The 21267-nt window shown below is 40.9% G+C and overlaps 1 protein-coding gene across 1 annotated transcript in view; it reads right to left on the bottom strand.

Annotated features, from left to right (window-relative positions):
• ADGRB3 (adhesion G protein-coupled receptor B3) overlaps window positions 1–21267 on the bottom strand; it is a 654643-nt gene that overhangs the window by 286481 nt on the left and 346895 nt on the right. Inside the window, exons 12-14 of the mRNA XM_054979153.1 lie at window positions 8569–8707; window positions 7884–7894; window positions 6816–6891 (exon numbers count right to left, since the gene is read on the bottom strand). Of these exons, the coding sequence (XP_054835128.1) occupies window positions 6816–6891; window positions 7884–7894; window positions 8569–8707 (226 nt within the window). The remainder of the gene's footprint in view (window positions 1–6815; window positions 6892–7883; window positions 7895–8568; window positions 8708–21267) is intronic.

Here is a 21267-nt window from a genome sequence, read left to right as displayed (position 1 = left end):
TGGACAACAGCCTTAATAAGTTCACTCATTTTAAAGAACTGTTACCTCCAAATTTTGACCTTTTTATTGCTTTTTGTAGTTCATGCCTGAGGGTATTCACAGGCATTAGCTTCTCAAGAGCATTGTTTCAGATTTTGGAGGGGAGAATATTCTCACAACAAGATTTAAACACTTGTTCTTGGATATTACTTTTTTAATTTAATTGCACTCCCTCTACCTGAGTGTATTTTGAACATTTGTTTATAAGCAGTAATGCATCATCTACAGAATGAATAATGGCACATGGCCTGGAATACAAAGGGCATGGAGGGCCTGTGCCTTCCCTGCTCTCCCTCAATGGTACTTCTGAACCATTCTCCTGTGCCAGCAACACTAGCAGAAGTGTGGCAGAAGAAGTGTCGGAAGACACCATAAAGACTTACCGCTAGAGAGATTCAACTCTCCTGCTCTTTTTTGTACTGGTTTTTGTTTCACCTATACTGACCCATTTGGATGAGCAGCAATCAGTATGAGGACTGGAATAATACAGTCCTTGTGTGATTGCAAATGTTGCTCATTCTGACATCACTCCTGATACATCTCTGACTGAACTGCTCTTACAGCTACAGGATATTTTATAATTTGTTGCACTGTTTCTTACAAAACTAAAATATTGTCAACAAATCAAAGCCTGTTAATATTTTTTGTCTATAACAAATGTAGAAATCAATTCATATATCTGATTCTCAACCTGGCCAAACTGAGGAGACTTAAATCTGGAGACTGGAGCAGTGAATGGACAAGACAGATATTTCTACAAATGTGAAAAGGGTTGGAGAAAAACCTGGGAGTTAAAAAAAATGATAAAAGGAGTGCCTATAGCTCTAAGAAATGGATGCCCTCAGTGGTTGTTGCCAGGCAACCACAAGTTTTGCCAGAATTTCAGGCTTGGTTTCTGTCCAAAAAAGGTAGGGGTGGGGCAGGGTACTTTCCAGGGCTGTTTTGGCCTTTGAGGGAGGATTCATTGGAACCAGGTCCAGAAGCAACCACTGGGTGATTTGATACCAAGTGGCTTGCAGGATTCACCCAGGCCTGGCTGCTTGCTACTGTTCAACAGCAGGCACCTTATAGAAGCCAGTGTGGAATAGTTGTTGCTTGTTAGAGTTTCAGGCTAGGACCTTGAATCCCCATTCTGCCATGTAAATTCACTAGGTGACCTTGGGCCAGTTATACATTCTTAGCCTAATTTACTTTACAGGCAGGAGTGGATTGGCCATTAAGAGCACTGGGACACCTCCCAGTGGGCCAATAACAGCCACTGTGTCTTTGATGTGTTTTGAATGGTATTTCGCATTGTCTGGCGGCTTTATACATACTGTTTACTGTTTACAGACATAATTTATTGGTCTGCTTAGGTTGTGTACTTATCGATATGAGAGTCTACATTGTTATAACTATGATATTTATTGATATTTATTAGCACTTTGGCACTAGAGCACTTTATAAATATTTATATATGTAGTAACTGGTTTTTGTTCCCTCAGTGAGAGTTTTTCTCTCTCCTTTGGCTTTGAGCCAGGTGAGTGGTGGCAGGAGTGGCAGCTGGGGGCAGTTGGCTGGCAACCCTAATATAATAATTGAAGCTGATGATGGCGGGGCAGATAAAAGTTAGGTTGATTGGTGAGTGAAAAGAAGGAAATACAGAAGGGTGAGAATATGGGGGTTGCAAGGAGGAGGGAAGGAGGAAATAGTGTAGGGATGGTTCTATAGGGGAAAGTGAGGTGTCACCCAGAATGGGGGTTACCCATGATACAACTGGAAAGGGAAAGAGGAAAAAATGGAAGGAAAGAGTAAATAGTGGGGGAAATAGTGGAGAATAAGGAAACGAGATACCCCCACTTGTGGCTTCCCGTTTGTGATATTCTCATTTCCAATTATATCAAAATGAACATAGAAATGGTAACCCAACCCAATGCCTCCTTATGGATCAAGTTAAATGAGGATTGCATGGAGCTCCCTCTTTTTCAAGACCTTCCCCGTTCATTAGAATCAGAACCACATCTGTACATACACACACAAAAGCCCATTCCTTTGAAGTGAATGTGGGAGCTTGCTCACAAAGGAGATGCATGTACCCAAACAAGTGTACATGAGACACCAACTAACAGTGAAATCCTATGCAGACTTACTTCAAGTTAAGCTCACTGGTTTCAGCGCACTTAGACTGGAGTAACTCTGCTTAGGATTTCACTGTAAGAGCACTATTGGTCATTTCAATATTAAAGGAATAAAACAGGCTGGCTGCAGTATGCTTTTCTATTAAAAAGCGCCTATGTTTTCCAGGTTTTGCTATTGCATAACAAAGGAGCACAACTGCATATACCTATTCCAAGCAATTGTTTGCAGACAAATGTCAGATAAAAGCGGTAACACTTAAATATTGCAATATATTTGTCTTGCAGAGATATTGCAAATAAATTTTGCAGTTATCTCATTTTAGTTTTTTCTTCTTTTCAATAACACTGTACATTAGAGTTCTATACTTCCCTGTGACGGTAAAAGAAAGATCACTACTAAAGATGTTTTAATGGCAACAGGCAAATTGCCATTGCCATATGTAGTGAAGCTGCCATGAAATGACCATTAATATTATTGTGAACCGTTGCATCTATTTATTTCTATATACTGTGAAAGAAAGTGTCTTGGAAAGTGGTTCAAAAGCATGCAATAAATAGCAGAGTGTAGATGAGATCCCATAAATCCAGATGTCCTTTTTTTTGTATTAAGCAGGCATAAAACTGTCCAATCAGTTTTAAGATATTCCGTCTGTTTTGTCCCATTCCAATAAATGAATGTCTTGGCTGCTTATACGCCACATCAAGCCTTATGACTCAGTAATGTCTACTAATTGAGTTTGATTTGGTTCATATATCATTATAAATCTAGTCTTTTTACTGAGGGACTTAATATACTAAATGAAGTCCTGCTGAATGTTAGAGTTTTTTAATAAAAAAACCCCTGACTTTTTAGTTATTCTGTAAGAGTTTTTGTTCAATGAGCCTCTGCTTTTTTTTTTTTATGAATCTGTGGAATGCCTCAAGACACTTCTGGCATGTGCTGCAGTTACCACAATTGGGCTGCATGTTACATGTGTTATTTTAGTCGCCACTTGAGTGGATTTGGGCTGCAGAAAGATTACCGAAAGCTATTCAACAACAGCCACAGTTACAGCTGTAAGAAATTCTTGGAGGGAGGGCGGCTCCCAGGAAAGACGCGAAGATATCAGCGTGGACTGGTGTGTTTTAGTAAATTATCTGGCTTACAGCTGTGAGAGAACTTCTTCTTGAATGTGGAGTTTCTAAACTATTGCAGCATACTGTTGGGTTATTGCCAGCATATTGCTAACTAGTTTGTGGTATTTATTTTTCTCAAGATGAAATCCTGTAAGCGCATTAGACAGGATGAAGAACTCTTGCCGCCCCTCTCGAAACAGTTAAAAATCGATGACTATTATCTACCTCAGATTTCCACTTCTAGCCGCTTCGAGGTGCTGGGGGGAGCCAGGATGCGTCAGCAGAAGAGCTGGGCTCTGCCCCTTCTGGTGGTTTAATGTCCAGGGAGGAGGCAGAGTGTGAGAGAGAGGAAGGGAGCCTTGCGATGCAGTGTGGTGCAGGGAAGGAGGATCTGCTGGAAGCAGACAAGGATTTTTCTGATCTGCTGCAATTGACTGCGAGAAGAGTGAATCATGTTCGCAAAATGCTACAGCTGCTGCATAATAAGATGGAAGCCCTCAGTGAACAAGTCAAAACTCTATCCCAAACTAACAGTAAGGGCACTACGATCGACAGGGATGTCCCTGAGTGTACTAAGCAGGCTGAACTCAAGAAGATGTTCCCAAAGTATGGCTCCACACAGAAATCAGACCTGGCTTGTAGTCAAGCTAGACAAAAGCCTGATAGTTACAAAAAAAAAAATCTTTACAGCTAACTCTGTGGGCCTCTAAGATCTGCTTGTACATCTACCTCTATAGGGGCAGGACACCAGACTGGAGTACCAGAGCAATGGCCACGAATCATATGAAAGTCTTGATGGGTGATAGGCTGGAGGTAGGTGAGTTAATGGATCTGGAAGTGCTACCTAGAGTGAACCGGACAGTCAGAGTTCTTCTGTCCTTCCGTACTTAGCATTTTCCGGCTCTTCTATTGAAGAACAAAAGGTCTCTTAGGGCAAAGGGCATTTTCCCAACTCATGTTTTTGGCAATGGTATCGTGGAGCCTCTCTTGTCGGGGGAAAGCACTTTAGACTCACAGCGCCAATTTCAAAAGTCATCCCCAAGTAAGGGACATCCCAAGGAAATAGTCAAAGAAGCCTTTCTCATCAATAAGATTAACTCAAACATCATCCTCCCAGAGTCGACACGGGAAGAAGATCTTGTTGATGAGGAGGTCCTGAAAATGTTCACCGAGTTACTGGACCATCAACAGCGTGGATTGATTGACAGACTGGGGGGACTGAGGGACAAGCTGGTTAAGCTTAGAGTAACGAGATAGTGATGGAAACTGATATTAACCATGCTCTTCCCCCCTCTGATATTTCAACACCTCCACAGGCAGTTCAGGAGAGTGTGTCGGCAAGAACTCAACAGTGTCCTGTGGAGGCGGAGTCAGTGATCAGAGAGTCCAGACGTCCTCATAGGGAAATAGAGTGCAAAGTTTGGAGAAATGGTAGCGTATTCCATGACGAGAATGAGACACTTAATCAAATAGTGGAAACTGAATGACTGAGTAGCCAGCCAGCATCCCTTAATTTTAACATCATCTCTTGGAATATTGCTGGCTGGAAAAATAAGTCTACTGATCCCTCCCTTAAAAACTTCCTTACAAGGTTTGATGTGATTCTACTCCAAGAAACCTGGGCCTGTGATGAAATTTCCTTGGAGGGATTTAGGGCTCACTCCGTATGTGCTTTAAACTTCTGGCATGTAACTTACATTAAACAGGAAACAATTGCAAAACCCTAACCTCTTGGGTAAGTGATGCCCTGAGATGTACAAATGTTATGCCATGCTCAGTGAATTCAGGAATCATTCAAATTTGTCTGGTTGAAGAAAAACAGAAAGAAGTGTGGTAAAGGACCTTCAGCTGCATGATAAAAATCTAATTCCATGATTGTTTATTCAGAAAACTATCAATTAAATCAGCAAAAGTTTTTCCTGAGTAAGAAATATGCAGGGCAGATGTTATGTCAGAACCCGAGTGAATGCTGTATTCATTTAATGTTTGAAATACAGGACAGCTAATTCAGTTTCTATACACAATTATGCTGCTGAAAGTTGTTGTGCTAGTGAAATAACTATTCACATTACTTTTTCACTATTTACATTATTGGTCTCAATGGGCTTAGACTGGAGTAACTGTACTTAGGATTTCACAGTTGGTTGGTTCCCCACATTAATTGCCAGTCTCACCAATAGGGATCCAAAGTGAGTTACATTTTTCTCCTTTCCTCCATTTTATCCTCACAACAATCCTATGAGGTAAGTTAGGCTGCGTGTGGTAGGCCCAAGGTCATCCAGCAAGCTTCCATGACAGAGTGAGAATTTGAACCTGGGTCTTCCAGATCCTAGTCCAACATTCTAACTAGGCAACTCATAAAGAAACACACAGGGGGGACAAATAATTTAGAAAATCTCTTCTAAAGTGGAAGAATGTGATGTCACTGAGTTTCAGGGTTCCTGCTTATCAAGCGTTGAAACACAACAATCTATCACTATAGTACAATTACTATGACTGCTGAGGTTTAGAACTAGATAAGGAGGACCAAGTCCAGAACCAGAGCAGAAAAATTAAGGAAGGAAGTATTTTTATCTCTCCTTCCCTGAGCAGTCTGGGGGAAAATTGGTGTTGGAGAATGCATGCTACATCCCAGACCCTAATTTTATCCCTTAATTCTATGATACTGTAAATTGTTCTAATCCTTTTTCTCTTTGCAATTTAAAGAGTCTTGGGCATGCAGATAACTAAAATTATGAAATATTTTTATTCTGATCCTAATTAACTCCCCTGCCAGGAGCTTGCTCACAGAAGGGGCAATCTATTCTCATTTATATCCCACTTCTGCATATGCCGCATGACTTTGGTCCACACAGATCCTCCAAACCCTGGCATCACCTTTTCATTGCTGCTGAGGAAGGGGAAAGGCATGGAAGATCCACTTTTACCACTGCATAATATTTCACATACATTTTCTTTGAGCAGTCTTTCCTATCTGACACACTCTCCCCCCTCATATACACTTCTGTCTGTTTGCCCCTTTGTTTTTTCTTATGCCATCATCCGTTCTTGTCAGAATTTGAGAAAATGGCATTCTCATTATCCATGCATAGGTCAGGAAAATAACTTTATTTCATAGCACCTCAGAACAGATCTTTTCTCCTCACTACTGCTACTGCCGTCTCCTACAACCCCTCAGCGGCCACCACCTTATCTCCCCTTTGCCATCATACTTCCACTTCCTGCCTCTCACTGTTTCTTCCACCTTTTATCTTTGAACTGCCTCTTAGCTGTCCTTTGGGGGGGGGGAAGCGATTGGTGCTGATCCTATTGAGCAGTAGAGAAGAGCGGGAGAGAATGGGCCAGAATAAATATCTGGTGATCTAAACCTGGGCCTGCAGGCCACCCCATGTCCATCTCTCTCTTAAGAAATTTTTAGGGCGAGAATGCCCTATGCTGTGTAAAAAAACCATGGCAATCACTGTCTGTTTTCAACTCCACATGCCCTAGGGACATACTCTCAAAGCAATATAAATTGTGCTGTTTCATCAAGTCATCACTTACCTTAAGGTGGGTAAAATAAGTTCTAGATTTTTGTACAGTACTGCTCCAAGCACAAATACAGTGGATTCATCTAGTTCTAAAATGAAAGGGGGGAGGGGGGAGAAGACAACATGTACATTAAAAGTGCTGCCTTTCTGACCCTTCCCAACTTAGTCAGCATATAGGCACATGGAATGGTATTTATCATTGTGGAGGAAGTTTTGTCTTTAAGGAAATCATCACTGCAAGATGAAATACATTTCCCGGCATTCTGTCATAAAAATGTAATATGATATATTAAAGAAGAAAAAAGTCTATACAATTGGAACATCTCAGAAGATTTAAAGTGCTTGGAAGACTGGCTGTTTTGTGAGATTCATCACAGGCAGTTAAACTGTGCCAGCATTTTGTGATATATTCTGCCTTGATTATGAAAGATCCATGGGAGTTATTTTTAGAGGACTTCTTTCTCTTTAATGCTGAAGAGGACAAGACTCTCTTTTGCAGAAATCTGGCATTACAGACACCACTGTGATTTAATTCTGAAATCTCAAACCAATGCATTTGGCTTAGGGAAAGTCACTACAGCAGCAGGCGTCCATATTAACATGGCACACAGACCATGTCAGAGATTATAGAGCAGCAACCACTAAATGAACTCTCATCAGGGATCCACAGATAATCCCAGATCCTTGACAAGTGTACTTGTTTCACAGATGTGTTTGGTGTGTTAGCACTTCACATTTTTAGATATACATTTAAAAAACAAAGGGCATGATCTATCCACACATGGAGAGAGGATAATCATAAAACTCATACGAGTTCTCTCCTCTTCCTTACTCCTCCTGGCTGGTCCTCAGACATCTGTATATAAAGCTGCATGAATCAGAGTAGGCTGAACATTATTTACAGCGGAAGACACTGCATGGATACAGCACCTGTCCCCACACATGCACCCATAAAGTGCACGCGTGCACTCCCCGGAGTATATGATGACATCACTTCCATGACATCATCATACAGGGCGCCTCCAGGAGCGTGCCTGCCATTCTGGCTGCTGTGGATCTCCCAGCCCTGCCGCGCAGCCACCTGTACTGCTACTGGAGGGCCGGGAGCACGTGGCAAGCCGCCCGCCCGGTCAGCACGTCAGATGCTCAGCGTGGCATGGGCAGCCTCCCAGCCCTCCTGTGCAGCTGCCCATGCTGCTGCTGGAGGGCTAGGATCATGCACTCCCAACCAGCAGCCACTCTGGTGCCCTCTGTTTGGTGGCGCCCTGGGCAAGCAACCCCCCTGCCCCCTAGATATGGCCCTGTTTGTATGTGCTCGTGTACTCTCACTCAAGAACCAGCCATGATTAGAAAGAACAGAAGAGTATCTGCAGAGCCCATAGTGATTCCCCTCCTCATGCAAAAAGCTGCATCTCTGGGAGGATCAGAGATGAATTGTCCTCCTTTTTCTACTGCGTTTTTCATTTCCTAACTGCTGTTCTTTCAGTTGTGCAAATATGCACATTAATACGGCGTTAGACTACAGTAGTCTTGCAGATATGGCAGCAAGGGCAGACAGGGATCAAAAGGAGGACAGGAACCCCTATTTTGCCCTTGATGTGCAAACAGTATATTCGGGAAAGATGTAAAGGAAGAGCTGGGTTCCCTTGTGTAGCCAGCTACACATGACCCACGGCTTCCAAACTTCTTACTCTGACCACAGTGCTGCACTGTTGTCCTAATAAAAATACAATGACAGAAAGTCTGGGGGGTTGTTACCTGTTGACATAGGGGTGAATATATTTTTGGGAATAACAACCCTGTCTTCTGAATTACGTGCCCAGTCGACCATTCCTTTTCTTCCTTTCATAGGGAAATTGATGTCCGTTAGAACAGATGCTGCAGGAAGCTTCTGAATGCTAGCCACTGTTAAGAAAAAACATTAGAAGATCAACCAGAACTCCTGTTTTACCCTTCAGCATCATTAAGACATCATACTAGGAAAAGTAAATTGAAAAGTTAGACCGTGAAGGGAAAGGGGATAGCGAAAAAAGCTTATTTGAAATACAAATGAACATTTATAAAGATATAAACCAAGGCAACAATAAAATCTATCTTTATAATTAATAGATAACTTATGGATGAATGTTATGGCCTTGACTCTCTTAAGGGCTTTTTTTCTGGGAAAAGAGGTGGTAGAACTCAGTGGGTTGCCAGCACAGGAAACAACTCTTGGTGGGAGGTAGTGCCCCTGGTACCACATGCGCGTGCATGCATGCTCCCAGGACCGCACAATGACGTCAATTCAGGTCAGCTGGAACAAAGGGGGGAGTTTTTTAAAGTTTAAGTTGCCATTGGTGAAAATGGTCACATGGCTGGTGGCCCCACCCCCTGATCTCCAAACAGAGGGGAGTTTAGATTGCCCTCCGCACAAGAGGTGGCGGAACTTCGTTCCACCGCATTCCAGTTGAAAAAAAGCCCTGACTCTCTTGCTTGTCAGTCAAGTTCAACAGCTTAATGGAAATTTTTTCACTCTGTTTGATCATGTCCTGAAAATCACAGGGAAGAAATATAAAGGTGCTGCATTTTCAGATGATATTCTGAATGCATTAAAAACAGCAGAACTATGGGAGAGTATGTTATGAATTGTTTGGGGAGATATAACTTCTAGAGCCCGGCTAATTAAGCAATAAGAATGCTACTATCACTTGCATGGACATAACAAGATTTGAAAACAACACCTATTAAGTAGATTGACATATTAGCAGACTAGTTTGTTTCTACCCAAAGTAAAAAATAGCCACCGGTAGCTCACAAGCCATTTTCCATTTTTCTTCAGAGCGAAATGTAATTATTGCCATTTCACTACTCCTTTTCTCAGCACATTTAGTGAGAAGAAAGCTTTGGATACCTTATCTTATTTTAGCTTCATAATGACCCTTTTACACAGGTAACTGATATCCCCATTTTATAAACGGAAAAGTGGGGCTGATATACTGAGGACAGCACAAGAGCTTACATTGCATTTGTGATTCGGGAGGCATCCAAATTCAGGCTTCCCCAGGTCATTAACAATGGTTATTTAGGACTTTTTAAAAAATAATATAGTCATCCCCTCATAATTTATGAAAGTCAGCAAGCCATTGCAAATTATTATAAGCACTAACACATTTTGGTATACCACGGCTCTAAATACAAATATGGCATCTTATTTTTCACAAAAACACCCACCCACCTGCTTCTTATTATTGTTACAGAAGATTGAAAATGTATGGATAGAAAGCAGCACAAGTCTTAAAATACCACCCCCACGCTGAAGGCAGTAAACTGGAATTTTGTTTACTCATTTCCCCCTATTTATAATGCAGTTGTTATCTAGACATCTCTTTTATTGTTGCTTTAAAAATTTGCACATGATTCCATGGCAACACTGCTAGTTTCAAGCAGAATCCAGGCTACTTGTGAGCTTCTGACAGATCTGTGTGCCATTATTCACATTTACAGAGATGATAAACAATCTGTTCAGAGCTTCACTTCTAATGTGAGCCGGAGTGATAATTGTTTTTTGCACTCTGCTTCTTGTAATCATTTTACAACCAGGGTAATAGAGTTCATGCAGCTTGCACACTGCATCTCTGTACAATGATGTGTATAAGCAATTTACTGCAAGTGCCCCAGAGAGGGGTAAAAGAGAAAGACAACAGGGACATCTCTAAAAGCATTCACAACAGCAAAATTATAGCAGAAAACCATTTGGCCTCTCATAAGCGGATTTCATTTTAAAGGAAATTGTAATTTAAATCAAGAGACAAGGAAAATTAAGATGTTAATAATATTAGCTCTACAGAATATATTGCTTGACAACCGACTCTTAGTTCTAAATTAATCTTGTTATGCATTATAGCATCGCTTCAGCAAAGCTCTATTTTAGGCCTTTCTGGGCATTTATTTATTTTAAAAGCTTACGACTTGCTTTTTGGTCAACCATCCCTATTCCAAATGGCTAACAAGAAAGATTAATAAAAATAATTTAAAACAGTGCAATAAAACATAAGCAAATCCCATTCAAACAAATGCCAGAGAGCCAGGAGACACTGACATAGAATGTTCATTACAATGAGGATCTGCCAAAAGCTTACTGGCACATGTGCACAAAGCCAGCAAGCATGGGGCAAAGCAGGCTTCTCTAATTAAGTGTGCCATCATTAAAAATGCCCTTTCCTGTGTACTCAGCCATCACACTTTTGATAGAGGGAAATGGGAAGCCCAGCAGTCTCAGAAGATCTTAGGATGATATGAAAAAAACAGTCACTGAGCTACTCCTGGTTCTAGATCATTTGGCTGCAATGGTGCTTTTCTAAGTCTACTGAAGTAAGTGGGCTTAAAGGAGTGTAACTTTGCCTAGGACGGGACTGTAGAGGTCAAAAATAACATGCTGAACTGGGCCACATCATGTAATGAAAAATAATACAATCTATTTAGGCTTATTGCCTCATCTGTTATTTGTGAGAACTAGGCCTTAGAGCTGGTAGGCTTCAGCTCAATTTTCTGGAGTTTAGCACAATACTAGAGTGGGCATTAAAGAGGAAAATGGAATTTAAGCAAGCAGTACACTCTACCTGGATAACTTTTTATTTTGATGGGAAGCTAGGGTTGCCAACTCCAAGTTGGGAAATTCCTGGAGATCTGTGGGGGGGGGGGGAGGTGAAACATGGAGGAAGTGGGGTTTGGAGAGGGAAAGGACCTTGGCATGGCATAATTCCATAGAGTCCACCCGCAAAAGTGGCCATTTTCTCCAGGTGAACTGATCTCTGTGGCCTGGAGACAAGTTGTAATTCTGGGAGATCTCCAGCCACTACCTGAAGGCTGGCAACCCTATGGGAAGCCCACACAGGGTATTGTAAGGTGTCAAGAACTGGTGAGAAAGCCAAGCATTTTTTTTGGTAACTGAGAAGACAGAGTGTCCAGCAACATGGCTCATCTTCAAGGGAATGACAATCAGTATCAAAGGTGGTGCCATTTGCTATGGGAAAAATTAGGAAGATGGTGGGAGATGCTAGACAGGGAAGCCAAAGATAAGAAACTGCATCTGCAAGACATGCAGACACTGGTGGGTCTCTTGAATTTTGAGTGTTGGATAATGAACCCAGACAGGGCTTTTCTAAAGAGATTGTAAACTACCATTACGGCGGAAGCCAAGGAAAGGAGCATAGCCTTTATCTGGAATGGTCACCAGCAGTTCTAACTCTTGAGTAACTGAGTAGCTCTGACAGTCTTTGACAGGTCTCTATCAAATTTAAATAAAAGCATCGATAAAGATTTTCATTTATGTGTGCACTCTAGTTAAAGAAAAACATTTTCCAGCAGAAATATATTTTTGGTTCTCAGTTCATTGACTAGGCAAGTCACATGGACCCCTCAGATGACCAGGACCTCCAGAATTTTCTTCCCCAGTCCCCCCTTCTTGGCAGCGCCAATAATATTATCATTCACAAAACCCTCAGGGGCATTCTTGAAACCACTATGATCCATCATCTTCTAGAGTGAGATCATCTAAATGCAGCCAACACCACCCCCTTTCAGGAGTAAGCTATTGGAACTCCGAAACTCGTCAGGTAATACTCTTTAACACAAACTCCAAAACAACCTCAGTCCAGTCAGTAAGGGAGTCTCCTAGGCAGTGGGGTGCATGGTATATTAGGAGAGTACCCCAAACTGTCTTCAGAGCACAACACTAGAGAACACGTTCTCAGTACCAGCAATCTGACAGATGAAGAACCGGAACAATGAAACAGAGTTGTGGAACAATGAAACAGAATTGTGGAAACTCTGCAGTGATGCTGTGCAGAACGTAACTGTAAATATTTGAGACATGGTAAATCTCCCTCCTCTTGTCCAAACAAAACTCAGCCACACATGTCAGATTGACTACTTCCTCCTGTGTTTAAGCCTGAAGAATTGCTGGTCTGATATTTAACAACAGTACTTGAAGAGATGGGAACCAGTTGGCACAAGCACCCTGATTCTCTAGTCTGAAATCAGGATCAAAACAGAGAATAGCCTCTAGTTGTCTACCTCCCCTTCCCCCTGATGTGGTTTAATCTCCATAGAGGCCCATCTTTATAGCACTTAATCAAAGCTAGGATAAAAGGGTTCTGAGTGATCCATATCACAACTGAACATTTAGAAAATTGCTTTTATATTATTGTAGGATTCAAATAACATCTAGGTCAGTGTGCATTAAATAAAAAAACCAACCAATCTAAGTATAATCCTAGGGGAGATGTGTGATTGACATACTTTGGAAACTGACATTTGCTGTTCACTCAGAAAAGCAGATAGTGAACTAAAAAAATGAAGCCTTCTTTGACGAGAGAGCACTGAGTGAACCTAGTCCTGTTATAAAGGACTAGAAAATAGGTTAGCAACAACAAAACTATGATTTGTCCAGATATTTTGTTGAGATAATCAGGTATACATTGTGGCAATCATTTGAAATATGAACACATAACTGACTTAAATTCAGACTTTGATAAATTAGTACTAAATATGTTAATTGTTTATGGTTCAAAATGGTGAGATAAGAAGCCACAGCTAATTCAGATACATCATCATGCCACTAAGTTTCACAATATTCGTACCCAGCCAGTACACTAGGCCATAGGAATTGCTAGGGACAAGGGTGCCGACACTCTTAGTTCCTGTACACATAATTCTGATGCAATATTTATTGGTGTAATGACTCATTTCTGCATGGTGGGAAAAAGTGGCTTCACACTATGAAGGTGGAGCTATTCATGGCTGTAATCATATCCTTAAATCATATGGGGAACATAATAAAGAATCTGGCCCTTCTATGGATACGTCCACAGTAACCTGGCCATGACTTCTGAAGTCCTAGCAGTGTGGTTTTTCTGCTGTTAACACAAAAATACAGTGTATTTGTACACAGCACATGTATTTGTGGATAGGACAATTTATCACGTTACATTCCCACTTGAATAGCTCAAGATGGGAAGCCGTGTAAGTCTGTCTGTAGCAATGAAAAAGTGCAAGAGTCCAGTAGCACCTATAAGACGAACAAAATTTGTGGTAGGGTCTGAGCTTTCATGAGTCACAGCTTACTTCTGCAGGTCTTGTTGCCTTAGCAGTCTCACTAGGTGACAAGGTCTCCATCTAGCATTCTGCTGTAGACATGCAATGGAGAGATCAGTTCCTTCATCCACGCATTGGGTGTCAGACAGGTTGCCTAAAGTTAGGATGAGAAAACTGAATTCTTTGCTGAGTTCCAACAGTGGAGCCTGAGACAGATGACAAAATGGTTCCCGAACTCTTAAAAGATGCATGGATCTCATAAGAGCCATTTTGATTAACATAGAAAGCTTATTGGATCACGGCAAAATTAGGAAGGGGGAATACCTTCCCACAATTGCTCACAAGTCAGCCACTTGAAACGCTGTAAATAAGGTTTAAAATTTTATGCAGAATTCTCAAAACTTCCCACAAATGTACATTCACAGGATTACTTCAAAAGTCATCCCTTGAATAATGTGAAATACTACGTTAGAAACATGTCATCTGTGTGTCTTCAATGAAACATCTACATTAGTTTGAACTGAGGAATTGTACAATTAATCCTGAAGAGACTTTGAAGCAGAAACGTCCATGCCTTTGGATTAACATTTAAGCACTCTAATAAAAATTGTTGTTAAATAAAATGTGATTGCTGAGGTTGAGGGAGAAAAAGGTGTTTTTTTTTTTTTAATTCTCTGTGTAATCCAAGCACTCGATCTTTTGCAGGCCTAGATCTCAATCATAATTTTATTATAAGCACTGCAAGCAGAGAATTAGTAGAATGACATTTTACTGAATCATCTGGATACTATCTTTGCATTATGAAGTGATGCTCAGTTACTGACACAATAAATCACCCATAAATTATCCTGTTGTTTGATATGTTAGGTTTAGAATTGCTTATGCTCTGTTCCAGTATTTCTTCAACTCTGTATTGGATTTCTACTGGCTTTAAAGCTTTGCAGATTTTCATTCATTTACATTGTTGGACCTCAGCAAAGAATACAGTTTACTTTGTTTATTGAAATGTCTTTGGAATTGCCTGTACTGACTCACACTGTGTAATCTGCCTTGAGTGAGAAAGGGAGACTATAAATAAATAAATAAATAAATAAATAAATAAATAAATAAATAAATAAATAAATAAATAGAAAGAAAGAAAGAAAGAAAGAAAGAAAGAAAGAAAGAAAGAAAGAAAGAAAGAAAGAAAGAAAGAAAGAAAGAAAGAAAGAAAGAGAGATTGCTCTTACATAAGCATGTATGAGGTTGCAGTTTTCAGGCCATAATGACCATATGCTATTGTATCTCGAGGACGTACCTTCATTTTGTAGAGCATTGAATTCCCTTTTAAAGAATGCTGCGGGGGTAGGACCACTATGGCATAGAGGATGGGCTCCTCCTTCACCCAACAGCATTTTTCTGACCTAAAAAGGCACTAGGGTATGCATCAGCAAATAATGCCCTCTAGTGCCATTTCAGGTCAGAAAAACAGCACAGGTAAGGCAGGAGACTCTTCTCACACCATGGTGGCCTTGACCAGAATTGGACATCCATGGTGCACTTCCAAGGCATTCCAGGACTCTATAAAATGGAGGAGTGTCCCTGGGGTGAATGCATCTCATCTAGTTTGGCCTTAAGTTCACAGGGAAATGCAATAGACAAGCAAAAAATTGAATGTATTAAAACCATCATATACACTAAAAACGTTTTGTAATATTTTAATTAGGAGCAATGAAAATGTCACAAAACAGTGTGCTAGTTGTCAAGTTCAAGGTCTTTCTGTGAATCAATGCAGCTACTTATCTTCTTATAAATAACAGGACCCAAATGTTAGCTTTATAATGTAAAGTTACAACAGAACAATAGAGAGAATTTTGATCTAGTTCAGTCAGCAGGATAAAGAAGACCATTTATTTCAACAGAAGGGAAACAACTCATAGGGTTGCCACTTTCAGCTTGGGGAATTCCTGGAGATATAGGGAAGATGGAGATTGGGAATGGGAGCGCACTCATTGGAGATGTAATGCCATGGATGCAACCCACTCTGAAGCTGCCATATTCTTCAGGGGAACTGATCTCTGTAGTCTGGAGATCAGTTGTGATTCCAGGAGAACTCCAAGCCCCATCAGGAGGGTGGCAAGCTTAATAACAACCTGTTGTACCTTTCTCTTTTGTATAGGGGAAATAAGAGAAAACGTGACCAGGATATGGAGTAAAAACCTTTAATGTGCATGCATGCTGATAGGATTAATTATAAATTAGTAAGTACAAGAAGTTGGGATAAAAGAAAATAAATGATCATCAGTGTACATCAGCTGCACCAGCCCTATTCATTTCAATGGCCGTGTCCTAAAGAATTATGTTTATATTATACAATGAATGCAGTAAAAAAAAAAGGGGGGGGGTTATAAGAAAGGCATACTTGCCTGAGTCCAGCCTGAGAGGCTGCATACAGAAGCAGGATCCCTTTGTAAGACATACCTGTGGGCTGGAACTGGCACACCAGCCAGCCTTGGCAGCCCAGCTCTGCAAGTCCTGATCAATAGGCACACCATGACCAGGACTTAGAAGGGAGTACATCTTGGCCTGGGGCCATTCTCAGCATATCTCAACATATTCTCTCATCCCTCACAGAGCTGTACCATTTACAGCTCACAATGTGCTTTGTTATGCTTCACCGATAAGACAAAAGGCTGACTGCAGCATGTTTGCACAGTTGTCTGTGACGGTCTCAGAATACTGTAACTTTGCTATTGTCCCTGGCTCTCTTCCGGGACTTCCGGAAAAACTTCTCAATAAAGCACTCGCCTCCAGTTGGAGGGTCAGACTTGCATCCTGACTTCGTCTCCTGTCGGTTCTTCGCTATACATACCATAGGCACAGGTTAGTAAATTCTGCACTCAGCATCCAGTATTGCACATGCAGGTTGGATGAAGACCATACCCAAATCTCCTGATACATAAATCCAATATTTTACACTCATACTGAGAAAGATATACATCTGCCTTGCACCTTAGCCTTTTGAATAATCGGTTCATATTCAGAACACCATCTACTCCAATTCCGGTGGTATTCTTCAGAAGATATCCAAAAACAAGTGTTCATTCAACCAACACCTGCTATATTATTCACAGGCCAATGATGGAATTAGTTATCTGGAACTGATCACTAAGGGGTAAATTACACGTGGCATGACGATTCTGCAAATAGAGTCATTTAGGAAGGGGAAAAGGAAGATGCCTCTTTCACAATTTAGAGGCCTCCTCTGAAGCCATTTTGTTAGAGTTAACTGCAGCTTCAACTGGCATTAGCTGAAAGAGTTCAGTGCTCCCTTCCGAGCGACTACTGCCCAATGTTTTGGCCCTAACTTTGTGGTTGGGGAAAAATGAGTAATTTCCATTACTACTGCCAAGATGCTGGCGGCATCTGCCATACCCACACTGGGGTGTGTGTGTTAGGGCTGGAGGTTATGACGTTATGATTATCTGCTGCAGCTGTGTTTCTTCACTGTCCCAGGATGTGAATTCCTCTCTTGTAAACTATGCTTGCTTCTAGCTGGTGGGAAAGGAGCTCACATAATCTTGAACCCTGTGTCCTCCCCTGTGCAGATAGTTCCCAGAAGAATTAGCCAGCCTCTAGAAAGGGTGGGGTGGGGTGATAGCCTGTGAATGATGTATGTTCTTGACATTTGATTGTGTCTCATTCCTGACAATGAACCTCGAAAGATCCTGATACTAGCAACTTTTCAATAAAGCTCTATTAACCCGGTGGAGTCTTTTGGAAAAGCTATTTGGCAGATCCTTACAATTACTTCTTAATATATACCACCTATTCTTCTCTGAGGTAAAATCTGCATAGGTAAATTCTGTATGGAAGACTATTCAAAGACAATGTTACAATGTAATGAAAACTGCACACAGGTTTTGAACAACAGATCGATGGGCAGACTACATTTCTGCTGACTCAGTTCTTTCTGCTTTCTTTCCTTCAAAAACGTGATTTCCCCCCCAATATAATGTAATAGTAGCTCAAATGTTCCCTCTTTCTTTAATACATCAAAGGAGCAAAAAATGGCACAAAGAATTTGCCCTAAGCCTAAGAAATGAAATTAAATTAATTTCCTTTCAATGAAAAACAATAGACTTCTGCATAGATTTGAATTCACACAAAGCAGATGTTCAATCACTTACTATAATACCCACAGTATAAAATGACAAAATCCACATGCGCTCATGTTACTTTACCGTAACTATATTAGCTAAAATATTATTATTTCTGATTTTATAATGCACCATTGGACTGGCAAAACAATGCATTTTTATAAGGGGAAACCAGGTAACACTGTTGCACATAAAGTAAGAGTCCTACAGAAGTCTAGCACAATTCAGGAATTAACTAGTTTTCACTGTTTATGCTAGATCAGAAGTAATGGATCTGTTTTTCACACACAGAACAGAGTCATTGCTATATTAAGTGTACACAGTAAACACTTATATAACAGTGCAATGAGAGACATAAAGATGGTATCTTTGATTAAAACTCCACTTAATTTAAAATCAATTGTAAGCTTTTGATTGAAATTTAAGGTTTTATATCATGCCTTCATATTTATGTGAAAGTAGAAGGTGCAGATTCGGTATGATTATGTATCTAGAGTTCATTTCTTGTTACCTGTTTTCACTGAGAACACAGTAAAATGTTGGGGGAGAGTACAATAACTGGAGAGTAATTCAGTCAGACTGCTCATTTATATGTGGACCAGATATTAAGTTTTTTAAGACCAACAGTCCAAATAAAAATATTGTAGTTCTTAAATTAGCTTTTTCTACTTCCTGCACCATCCCCATTACCCAAACTCTTGTCAGACTGAACTTCCAATTCAGCCACAGCAAATGATATACAGAATCAGGTTTCTGTGATCAGCTGCAGAAAAAGAACAAAATCCAGGGTTGAGCAGAAAATTCCGCTTCACCAGCTGGCTGATTAACACAGTTATTTGTTCTTAGGGGTGGGAACAATCTTGACATTCAACTAGTTAACCACGTTACAGAGTGGAAGCTCAAAATTCTCCCCCACAGAGCTATCACCTATAAACTGGAGGAGGATAAGGAGGAGGAGGAAGGGAAAAGATGGCACAATTGGGACATCTCCGACAGTCCCCCTCCAAATTCTTTCTAAGGGGTGTGCTCTGTGTTTGATCACTATCCTCCATCAACTAGGTTTTGTAATTTCAGCATTTTCCAGCCTAAAGAAAGAAAATGTAGAGAAGAAAATTAAATCTGTCACACAGCTCCTGAGATGGAGCTTAATTTGAACAACACAAATTTAATTTTAATTGCATCATGCTACCTACTGGTGAGAGAATTATGGGGCTGGGTGCTCAGAGGGCCAATTCAGACAACCATTGCGCTCATGATGACCTCTTTACAATGGACTTTTAATTGCATCGGGCCAACCTATCTTCAAATTTCATGTGCTAAGGAATGCATGCAGGTTCACAATCCTAAATAAGTGAACTGGGAAGTAAATCCCATTGAAATTCAAATTTTACTTCGTAGTAAATACACTAAGGGCCACATTAAGCTGCACATCACACAAACTTTATTTAAAACATGGCACTATGATAAAAGACAGTTTGTATGTGTATACATGTCTCTGTATCTCTTTATATAACTTAATTTATCAGTGACATTTATGACCTTTGTGTTTCTGTTCTTTATGCTTTCAGGGCCTATGTGTCCAATAAAACTCTTAAATTGCAAGGACATGCCAAAACGTTAAGATTTTGTAATAGCAGAGATAGATAATTTTGTGGGAAATTCTTCCAAATGTGCCAACAGCTTACTGGGAAAGGACCAGAGCTCTATTTTGTAGTAGATGCATATTTGTCCATCTACTCTTTGTCCATCACAACTACTAGAGGAATCGAACATATTTAAAAAAACCCTACACTGTCCTACTCAGTTTTGGGGGAACATTCAGTTACTAAAACATATAGCAACAGGTGTTAAGGTGGTTGGGGTGAGGGCAAGGTGACATCAAAGGGGTAAGGGCAGGACAACAGAAGACACACTTGTTGGGATTAAAAAGGCCACAGCAATATATTAGTGTACAGCTTATGGAGCCTTGTCATAACATGAAATGCAGACCCAAGCATTGGTTGACCCACCTACTAGCCAATGACTGCCTCATCCCCTCAGCCCATCTGCTGAGGGGGGAAACCACCGGATGAGATTCCATATGGACGCACACTTCTGCATGGATCCCCTGCCATCTGGGCATGAGCATTCCCCAATGCCCCCAAGCTGGGTCTCTCCCTACTGTGCATCCTGCTCCCCCAGGTACCATAAGGGGTTCCCCAATTATGGGGAAACTGGGCTCTCAGACCATGTTTCCCCCCGGAAAGGATTTGTGGACAATGCTAAAACTGCCTTATCTCAAGGTGTGAAAAAGCAAGAAAACAATTAGCTGACCCCCAACCCCTGTGCAAGTTACAGAAACTGAAAGCCATCAAGGAGTAACATTGCAAATCAAATCAACAGTTGTACAAACTGTTGTACAAACACCAGTGTCAAAGATGGCTGTATCCACAAGCTGCCCTGAGTGAGGAGTCCCGAGTAAAACAAGACCAAGAGTGAGTCCTCACTTCCAGCATAATGGTTCACTGCCACCAGCCTCTCTAACTAAACCATCAGCTGGTGAACTGAGAGTTAAGTTCCTAGCCCTACTAGATTTTCACCAAGAAGTCAGCCCTGCAAAATAGAACACCTGCAGACAAAGTTCCAAAACAATTATTTAGGTAGCTGTAGCCAAAATGAGCCAAAGTACTGGATTAAGACTGAAGCTTTCAAATCCCCAAAGAACACACAAAGATATACTCCAAGAGTTTATTAATAAAAATGCAAAAAGGTACAGACATAGAAATGTGCAAACAGAGAGGAAAACAACAAAAATAGCTAGTCTACCCTCACACAGAGACTTTCAATGTCCCAGCCCGAGGACACCTTTTGGGCTAAAACAAAAAAAGTCCAAAGGGCTCCAAATCCAGAGACAGAAATCCTGAGCTGGCACCAAGCCAGGTGGGTAGATCCAGAGCACACAAGCAGGTAGCAGAAAATTCTGCAGCAACCACACAAAACCAAGAGGAAATCAGAGCACAAGCTGGCATGAGGACATTTTATCCCAAACTGCTGCAACTGGCCTGATCCTTGATTAGCCAATCAAGGACAGTGCATATACTCCAACTTAAGATCTTTAGCTAAGATAATGCAATGTAGGTGCAGGACCTTGAAGTTATGGCTTCATTGTACCTGCGTAGTTCAATCCCAGCTCTGAAACTGCAAAGTCATTATGACTTTACAGGCTTCTTTCAGACCCAAAGCCCAAACTGAACTTTTAAAGACACAAGAGAC

This window comes from Eublepharis macularius, chromosome 1, assembly GCF_028583425.1.
Source record: "Eublepharis macularius isolate TG4126 chromosome 1, MPM_Emac_v1.0, whole genome shotgun sequence".
Lineage (NCBI taxonomy): Eukaryota > Metazoa > Chordata > Lepidosauria > Squamata > Eublepharidae > Eublepharis > Eublepharis macularius.
Note: the sequence above shows the minus strand (reverse complement) of the source record. Positions and strands in the feature narration are given on the sequence as shown.